At 34.9% G+C, this 10,421-nt stretch overlaps 1 gene segment (V, D, J or C); it reads left to right on the top strand.

Annotated features, from left to right (window-relative positions):
* Positions 1-2,002: 2,002 nt before the first annotated feature.
* On the top strand, positions 2,003-2,533 carry LOC107658338 (Ig lambda chain V-VI region AR-like). The segment is given in 2 exon segments: positions 2,003-2,042; positions 2,169-2,533. Coding segments are annotated over 2 exon segments (405 nt in total).
* The last annotated feature ends 7,888 nt before the right edge of the window (positions 2,534-10,421 follow it).

The raw sequence follows: 10,421 nt of genomic DNA, 5'->3' as shown, positions 1-10,421 counted from the left end.
GTTTACACCTCAATGGGAACAGAAGGTAATTTGCATGGAATGACACCCTCTACAATAATAAAAATATCTCTTAACTCTTAGGATCTGTATTATCTTTTAGTCTACTTTTGTAAGATTGAAACCATTGTACCACTCGCCCTGTGACTATTCAAATGATACCAAACATGACTGTAAATATTATTTGCATTCATGTAGAGCATTATACTATTGACCATTCTGAGTGAACAAAGTGGAGGGAGGATGGGTAAGGGGAAGGAAGGGGATGAGAAGGAACTGATGCATATGTGAGAGAGCCGTTTCCTGCACCTCCACTCTGTGGGGTGTCTCGAAGATGCCCATGTATGTTTGTATTGTCTGTTTCTCAGGAGCTCAAAGTATCTGAGTTTCTTTCATCCTTACAAACATCTACCTCATCTGTAAATAAATATGATTAACGTGTGCTGGCATTGTCAGTATCCGGGATCCAGAGCTCCTGTTTTTTATTTAACCACAAGGAGGGTCAATGCCACCTCTTTTTCCTTGTATTTTACCTATTAATAATAGCCAAATATTGTGAGCCTGGAGATCTTTCCTGCTAAAATAACAGATTCTGTGCTATAAACACATTAAGCAAAAATGCATCGTTCACATCTTTGAATAAATGTACATCTGACTTGTGTAAAACTACATTTTCTATTCCCTACATTACCTATATGTTAATTCTGATACACACTATGATAATGGATGATTTAACCATATTCCTGTCACTTTGCATTGTACAAATGTACAGAATGTAAAAGTCTTGGGTATAATCATGCATGTTTAAGTGTCAAAAGGGTAAAATTCTCAATAACTTAAATGATGACACTGGAAACATAGTCACTGTAACATAGTGAGACTTTTCTCTGTCAAATGCTATAGGAACAATTAATAAAACAAACAAACAAACAAAAAAGCATGATTATAAAAATCTTTTTGCAATAATATCCTGAAGAGGGCAGTATTCACACACACCACTTAAAATCACATTTTTATTTCCTTTTTTGTTTAAACTCTCCTCCCCTGCTATAAACCATCCAATTTCTTACTGACATGGCTGATTTATCTTTTTCTCCTGTTACAGTCAACACATGATACAAAATGATAACTCATAGGTTGTTTAAATTATTCATTTTTGCATCAGTTTATCATGGTAAGTGGGGGAATTTGTAATTTCTTAATTGCTTCAAAGAGTTTTATACCCTTAGGTTAATTTTTTTTTTAAGTTTTATCCTAACATGTTTTCATGTTTTTACAGAGTGTCATGGAGAAGAGCTTGTTGATCAGCCAGATAAAAACATAGCTGAATTTGAAGGAAGATCAGTAAAGTTACAATGCAAATATAAAACAACTTCATCACAACCAGAACTTTTCTGGTACATTCACAGAGCAAATGACTTTCCAAAATACATTCTGTGGAGAAACAAATTTGGAGCAAAAGATAATGATGCTCAGTTCCAGGAGAGATTTGACTCTGAAGTGTCATCAGATTTAGTTCCACTGACAATCAAGAATCTGCGTGTATCTGACTCTGCTGTGTACTACTGTGCTCTGAGGCCCACAGTGACTGAAACACACTCAACACTCATACAAAAACAGAGGAAGTGTTTAATTATATGATGAGATGCAAATCCACATGCTATTTACTTCTGTCCCAAAACAATAACAAGCATAAATAAATACAAAAATTAATGTAAACATTATAAATTACATAGTGCTGTGCATAGTGAATATCATAAACCTTATGAGATCTAAAGTATTGTGTTCTGAGGATTTATATCATATGACAGAGTTAGTAAGTAACCACAAGATGTTACAATAGGATATGAATAGTAGTCAAATGACTCAATGGTGTATGAAACAGATCTGATCTGATCTGATCTGCTCTCTCTTAAGAGCTCTCTGGAAGAGGTGGGGTTTAAAGCACTGATACCTGATGTGATCTTTAACTTCAAGTCTGTAGAGAGAGAATAAGAAACACACAATGATGCTCCATTCTGTCATTCTAATTTCTGCCTTTGCATGTAAGTATTGTGTAAGTGTTTAGTGTTTTGAAACTAAATATTATGAGCAGCCAGAATGGCTAATAATTAACTGATTAAAGATTCAATATAAACACCTGTTCTTAAAAGATTTGATTTGTTTTTCAGATGCAGCACATGGAAATGAAATTAAACCTACCAAAACTTTGGAGTTTGCTGATGAGGGTTCAAGTGTTAAATTATCCTGCAGTTATTTATCTGCATTAACTCTCTACTGGTACCGTCAGTATCCCGGATCTGCTCCCGAGTTCATTGTGTTCATCTCAGACAGATCAAAACAAGCTCAGGAGTCTAATGTAGATTCCAGATTCACTGCCAAAGTCACCAAAGACAAAGAAAACCTTGTGGATCTGGAGATCTCCTCTGCTGCTGTATCAGACTCTGCTCTGTACTACTGCGCTCTGGAGCCCACAGTGACAGGAAACACAAGAACACTGTACAAAAACCTGATTCGCAGTATTGCATCTACATGACACATATCCAACCTCCATATCTGCTAGCTAAAACAAGGAAACACTCTTTTAATCAGCAAAAAGCAGTATTATATCATTCACAATATAAAATGTTATAACAGAAAAGGGGACACACAAAGATTCACTTAAAAGATGCTTCTCTGGGACTTTATAACATTTTATAAAGCAACCATGTTTAAAAAAGATGATAAAACAACTCTAGATGTATTTGCCAGGTGGTGAGGAAAGAGTGGTTTATATCTGAGAGTATTTAGCAGAACCTGACAGACACTGTGTCATAAGATTGTTGAAACTCAGACTGTAAGCGTACAGTACATACAATGATATTTTATTCAATTATTCTCGAAATAAGTGAGTAAATTGCTTTAAAACATTCAGATATATAACATAAGTATAGTGGTGATCAAGCATTTGTTCAAAAACACCATTTATACCAATCATACCTTTATAAAGAATTGTTCAGGGTTTGCAAAATAACATTATGTTTAGCAATTTCAAACTTCCTCCACAAGGAGTCAGCATGGCTCGCTCCATTTATGAGTATATCATGTAACATGATACAAACATTTAAAGAAGAGCTCTATGACACAGAGCTTTTGAAAGCGCACAGTTGAGTGAATGTTTGTTCATAGATCAACTATGTTTAGATGGGCTTTGATTTCTCTGTGCTTCATAGCCCATTATGATGGTAAGCAACATTTTGTTTCTGAATTTTTAACAGAAAATGGTTTACTTAAATATAGGATACTAAATGTGTTCACTTGCTTTCCTAATGATTCATGTTAATCATTTACTTTTTCTGTCTATTGTTCCCCAGTTTCTTCGGGACAGGACAGAGTTGAACAGTCTTCAGAAGAAATGACTGCGAGTGAAGGAGCTCAAGTTATTGTATGGTGTAAATATATTACCACTGATACAAACCCATACCTCTTCTGGTACCAAAAGCTACCAAACAGATCACCAACATTCATTCTAAATAAATTAACTTTTGGTGAGGGAACTACTGAGCCAGATTTTAAGAAGAGATTTTCTGCAACACTGAATTCAACATCAAAAACAGTCCCACTGATGATCAAGGATGTGTGTGTGTCTGACTCTGCTGTGTACTACTGTGCCCTGAGGCCCACAGTGACAGGAAACACAACAACACTGTACAAAAACCTGACACGCAAAAAAGCATAACTATACTTTCTACAAATCAGACTAAACAGACTGGAGCATATAACAATTGAGAGAATCACATTCTCAAATTGCTAACTTGGGCACTGATTGGACTCCATCAGACTTAAGTTCTCAAAGACTCATGTTTAAAATTAGATATAACGACAAGTGAAAATGAATATATAATAATAAGATATAATTACTGTACAGGGTCATTAATTACTCCAGTTCAATTTACTTGCTTTAAATAACAGATCTCTCATTCACATATGTTTTTCTCTACCTCATTCATTCATTTATTATCTATACAACCAAAATGAGTCTGGTTGAATATTATTCCAATATTCACAGTTGTTCTTGGTGAGACTGATTTGCTACTCTGCAAATACTTGGTTTCAATTCTATATGTTGTTTTCTGTTTTTTTTTGTTTTCTATATGTGACCCTGGATCACAAAACCAGTCTTAAGTCGCTGGGGTATATTTGTAGCAATAGCCAAAAATACATTGTATGGGTCAAAATTATTGATTTTTCTTTTATGCCAAAAATCACAAGGGTATTAAGTAAAGATCATGTTCCATGAAGATATTTTGTAAATTTCCTACCGTAAATATATCAAAACTTAATTTTTGATTAGTAATATGCATTGCTAAGGACTTAATTTGGACAACTTTAAAGACGATTTTCTCAATATTTAGATTTCTTTGCACCCTCAGATTCCAGAATTTCAAATAGTTGTATCTCGGCCAAATATTGTCCTATCCTTACAAACCATACATCAATGGAAAGCTTATTTATTCAGCTTCCATGTGATGTATAAATCTCAATTTTGAAAAATTGACACTTAAGACTGGATTTGTGGTCCAGGGTCACATATGTTGTTTCTATATGTTGTTGTCATCATCAACAGAGAGCAGGAAGTTCCCGAGTGACTGTATGACTCAGATCCTGAGTAACTGTAGAAACTCAGAGCATCACAATCATCATCACAACCTACAACACAGAACACAGCATCAACAGAACTGATCTGACTTAGAAAACATGGACAGACACTAGGTACTAACTGTAATCATGACTTCAGGTAAAATACTCTTTCATACCAATGTTAAGAAAAATAGATCATTAAGTGTAATGTGACTGAGTTTACACAAATTTTTACCAAATTTTAATTTTAAGTTTATGTTTGCAGGTGGAATTGGGCCAAACAAGAGTGCAAATGTCATCAGTACAGAAGGAGAGTCTGTGACACTGAGCTGCTCATATGATACAAGCAGCAGATAAGTTGTACTTTTATGGTACAGAAAGTATCCTAATACAGAACCTCAGTATTTAATATGGAAATATGCTCGTTCATGGAGTGATACTGTGTGAGTGAGTGGAACGCCAGCTGAACCTCGTTTTCATTCGACTACATCAGAAACAACCACTGAACTCACTATTACTGGTGTAACTCTTGTCAGATTCAGCTCTCTATTACCGTATTATGCTGCTCTAAGAGTTGGAGCCCAGTGATACAAAGTCTATGTGAAGCTGTTCAAAATCTCAAATTCATTTTTCACTTTGAAACTGAACCACAATCTGATACACAGAACTTAATAAATCATGTGGAAACACCTGCATTTGAGTGTGAGAAGAAATTTTATTCGGGTAGGCCTATGTAATGTTTAATAAAAGGTGGAAACAAAGATGTAAAAGAGAAACAATGTACAACAGAAGATTATGACACTTGTGAACTCACAAACTATATAACTGAGCAAAGAAAAAAAATAGTAATATCAACATTCGTATTATGAAAAGTCTGGTCTTGACTTGAAAAAAAATAAGGATCATTCTAGGTTTTTAAGCAAATATGCAAATATTTCAGATATTATCAATATCTAAATGAAATTAATTTCACAGTGTAAATCAGTAAATGTGGCCACAAGGTGGCAGGATCTCTCAAATTTATAATAAAGGCTGCAAATGTCAAGAACTGAAAGAAGGCTGCAGAAATCTGATCAAACAAATCATCAACGTAGATAAACTTTGAAAAGTTTCTGGATGGTAAAGGCAATTATAAACAAAAAAAATAAATAAGGCTTTATGTCAAGAAGTGTGTCCTTTGTATATCCACTGCTACAAAATGTAAACCTAGTGTGCCTATGTGTGTTAGAAATACATAAATTCACCACTGGAGGGCAAAACCCAAAAGAGCTGTCAAGTCAAGTCAACAGTGTGCTATGGGAGGATTTAGACCTACTTGAAGACTTGAAATATCAAGAGAGTATATCAGCAGAGAGGAAACAGAGAGCTACAGTAAAGACAGAGAGCCGCATTCATTAGAGCACACACCAAAATATTAATTTAATTTCAACAATGGAAAAACTGATGATTATTATGCTTTTCTTCTCAGCACAGGACTTTGGTAAGAAAGATTATTTATACTTTAGTATCTGTTTTAGTTATGTACATTATAAATAGTTAAATCTATTTTCCAGTGTGCTGGGGGCAAGACAGAGTTGAACAGCCTTCTGGAGAAATGACTACAAATAAAGGAGATCCAGTTACTCTACAGTGCAATTATTCTACCAGTGCTACAAATGTATATATTTACTGGTACAAACAGCTACCAAACAGATCACCAACATTCATGCTGAGTGTATTTAGTTTTGGTAAAGGAACTACTGAGGATGAATTTAAGGACAGATTTTCTGCAACACTAAACTCAAAATCAACAACAGTTCCACTGATGATCGAGGATGTGCGTGTGTCTGACTCTGCTGTGTACTACTGTGCTCTGCAGCCCACAGTGACTGAAACACACTCAACACTCATACAAAAAAAAAACTGAGATCTACCACAATCCACTCCTGTCATCATAATAAAGTCACAAACACCACATACAATCTATAAACTTAAAGGGACAGTTCACCAAAAAAAAAAAAAAATCAGCAATTATTTACTCACCCTCATCTTATCCTACCTGTATTACTTTCTTATGCAGAACACAAAATAAAATAGTTTGAAAAATGCTGGTAACAAAAGATTACTTGCAACCAAGAAATGACTTCCACTGTATGGACAAAAAACACTGAGAGATTTCTCAAAATACACTTTTTGTTATAATAATTTTGTTATATACTATTTGTTCAAATATACTCATTGTTTTCTACAGAAGATAGAAACAATGATGTGAGGGTGAGTAGATGATGACAAATTATACATTTATTTTTATTAATAAAGTAATTAACAGAAATATGCAATATAACAAGTACTTCATGTTGCATTAAATAAACTGCATAGGGTTTGTTAAGAGTTATGTATGACAAAATTAATATACTAACTTTATACCTGATTTTCTTTTATCTGTATTACTATGCATTTTCGCTTACAAGTAAAAAAAAATGAGAGAATACTAAAATGTCATATTCATTCAAAATTAAAGCAAATTACTCTACAATACTATGAGCCTTAAGTTTCAAAATGAATAACAAACTCTTCAATCAAGCTATCTATATACAGTGGTTTAGTCAGGCTCCTCCTCCAGGTGTTTGTAAATGTGGTCAGTGTAACTTTAGCAAAGAAAGACTGAAGCAACAAGGGGTCAGAACTGCTCTTCTAGATGTGTTCATTCAATTTTATTTAATTTACTACAGCATAGGATACCTATTCTGATGATGACACATTGGAAAAAATATTTAGTGTTGTTTATCTCATATTTCTTCGGTAAGTAGATTCTTAAACATAATTCCTTCCATTTAAATTTGAAAATGAATTCAACTTGTAAATGTTTTTCTAAATTCCAGGGTGTAAATCTGAGGATGCCGTCAGCCAGAATATGAGAGTTCAAACAGCAGATGAAGGTGCAGCTGTAATAATTAATTGTTCATATACAACCACTGATCCAACCCCTACTCTCTTCTGGTACCAGAAACAAGTAAATGGATTCCCAAAATACATGCTGAACAGAGTTGCTACTTATGGAAATAATGAGGAAGAGTTCAAGAAAAGATTTAATGCAAGTCTGAACACACAAACCAAATCAGTTCCACTGACAATCAAGAATCTGTGTGTGTCTGACTCTGCTGTGTACTACTGTGCTCTGAAGCCCACAGTGACTAAAACACACTCAACACTCATACAAAAACTATATATGTGTGAGCAACTGAGCATTCACAAGTTTGGAAATATTACAATGTTTAGTGTTTCATTTTGTCTTCTTATTGTCACACATTTTAATTGGTGTTAATATTAATATATTTAAACTTAAAATGTCTTTCTATTTCTCTTGACAAACCATAAATCTGTATATACAAACAGAGGGTGTCTTTATCATGACATTTGTTATAAAGAATTTGTATTACAAAGCTGGTAAACAAGACAGAGACAAATACATTTTGGATTTATACGCATTATTAATTTAAACTGATTTCAATTCAATTAAATTAAAAAAGGCTTGTTACTAATATCCTAATCTTTTAATCTCAAATCACTGCAATGTCCATAACAACACACCTCCCCTGGAAGCATGTCTACAAGTTAGTACTCCGGTGTTTGCAGAAATCTGATAACATTAAGTGTATTGTTGTTACTGCTTTGGTATCTGATTGTATTGATTCTAACTGTATTTCATTTGAAGTTACACTGAATAAAAATGTTGGTTAGAAATACATAAATTCACCACAGGGAGGCAGCATCCCTCAAGATGTATTTAAAGGGGTCATATGATGCGATTTCAATTTGTCCTTTCTCTTTGGAGTGTTACAAGCTCTTGGTGCATAAAGAAGATCTGTAAAGTTGCAAAGACTAAAGTCTCAAATCCAAAGAGATATTCTTTATAAAAGTTAAGAGTTAACCACACCTACCTAAAACGGCTCGTTCTAACACGCCCCCACATGTCTACGTCACGATGTGGGAAGATTTGCATAACGCCGCCCAAATGTTCACGCAAAGAAAGAAGGCATAACTTTGATTCTCGCTGTTGCCGCCACCGCCATGTCGTGGAGACGCTGTGTGTTTCGTTGTGAAAGTGAAACTACTTTGTTTGGCCTTCAAAAAGAGGACACGACTAGAAATCAGTGGTTACGTTGTATTTACAACACTGTTCCAGAACAGTTCAACCCAGATATAGAAACCCTGTTTCTATAAAGTGGGGCAGTTCCAACTTTGCAAGGACAGTCTGGCACTTCTGACTCACAGCCTGTAAATACGTTTACATATTTAAAGAATTTGCCACTGATGATTCTTGATCAATAATTTTGAGCAGTGTAGAGAAGCGCTTGTTGTTTGTCATTTCTCCGATCACAAATGCAGACATGGTTTTATGTTTACGCGGCACGATACGCAACGCAACGTGTAAAAAGACAGTATAAGTCATTATAATCAGTAATTATGTCCCCACTGGATGCAACAAATGCCTCATTTATAATGGGTTTTATTGGTTTTGTCTTGTCGTGCTGGGAGACGGCATCACAGTATAAGGGCGTAACATTTACGTCACACGCTTGAGGAATTCGGCCAATCACAATGCACTGGATTGCTGGCCAATCAGAGCACACCTCGCTTTTCAGAACGATGAGCTTTGTAAAAATCGACGCGTTTCAGAAAGGCGGGGCATAGAGGAGCAACAATAATGTACATTATGTTGAGTTTATCATTGTATATGTTCTCATTTATCCCTGTGACCTAGTTTCTGGAAGTGGGTGGGGTGAAACACCGGTGCGCAATTATTAATAAATGGCCACTGCTCATTCTCAGTGTGGAGTGCATGCAGGCCAAACAGAATTTGACTCTCTGTGTTTTATGTTTTTATCCTCCATTATGAGAACCGGCATTCCCGGCTCTTTTGGGGATGGCTGTACCAGCACATTATGTGGAAAATAATGTGGTTTTTTAACCTTAAACCGCATAAACACATTGCATTACACCAAATACACAAAATAATGTTCTTTTTAGCAATGTCATATGACCCATTTAAGGAGAAATGTGCATACAGACCTCAAGACTTTAAATAACAAGAGATGAGCAACACAGAGGAAACCAAGAGCTACAATCACACCGGACAGAGAGACATACTCTTAAAAAATACACATTGAAATATTAATTTCTTTATCTCAGCAATGGAAAAATGGGTGATTATTATGTTTTTCTTCACAGCACAGGACTTTGGTAAGAAAGTTCATCATTTGAACTTTATTATTTCTTTATATGTGAGTTACTTCATATGTAAAAGATTAATAGTTAAATCCATTTTCCAGTGTGCTGGGGACAAGACAGAGTTGAACAGCCTCCAGGAGAAATTACTGCAAATTAAGCCGATCAAATAACTTTAACATGCAATTACACTACCAAAACTACAAATGTATATCTCTTCTGGTACAAACAACTATCAAACAAATCACCAACATTCATTCTGATTAAATATTAATTCAGTGAAGGAATAACTGAGCCTGATTTTAAGAAGAGATTTTTATGCAACACTGGATACAACATCAAGAACAGTTCCACTGATGATCAAGAATCTGTGTGTGTCTGACTCTGCTGTGTACTACTCTGCAGCCCACTGTGACTGAAACACACTCAAAAACATACAAAATAAATTAAAAATTCCAACTTTGCCAACGCAACACTATAAACCAAGTAAAAACATTATAAAAGGTATCATAAGTCATAAGCTATCAAGTCAGAATCATCAGTAATAGACAATAAAGTGCTCTTTGTGGGTAACCAAAGCATCAAGCCATTTAAAA

The sequence above is a fragment of the Sinocyclocheilus anshuiensis genome, unplaced genomic scaffold (genome assembly GCF_001515605.1).
Source record: "Sinocyclocheilus anshuiensis isolate Anshui unplaced genomic scaffold, SAMN03320099.WGS_v1.1 scaffold375, whole genome shotgun sequence".
NCBI classification, from domain to species: domain Eukaryota; kingdom Metazoa; phylum Chordata; class Actinopteri; order Cypriniformes; family Cyprinidae; genus Sinocyclocheilus; species Sinocyclocheilus anshuiensis.
Note: the sequence above shows the minus strand (reverse complement) of the source record. Positions and strands in the feature narration are given on the sequence as shown.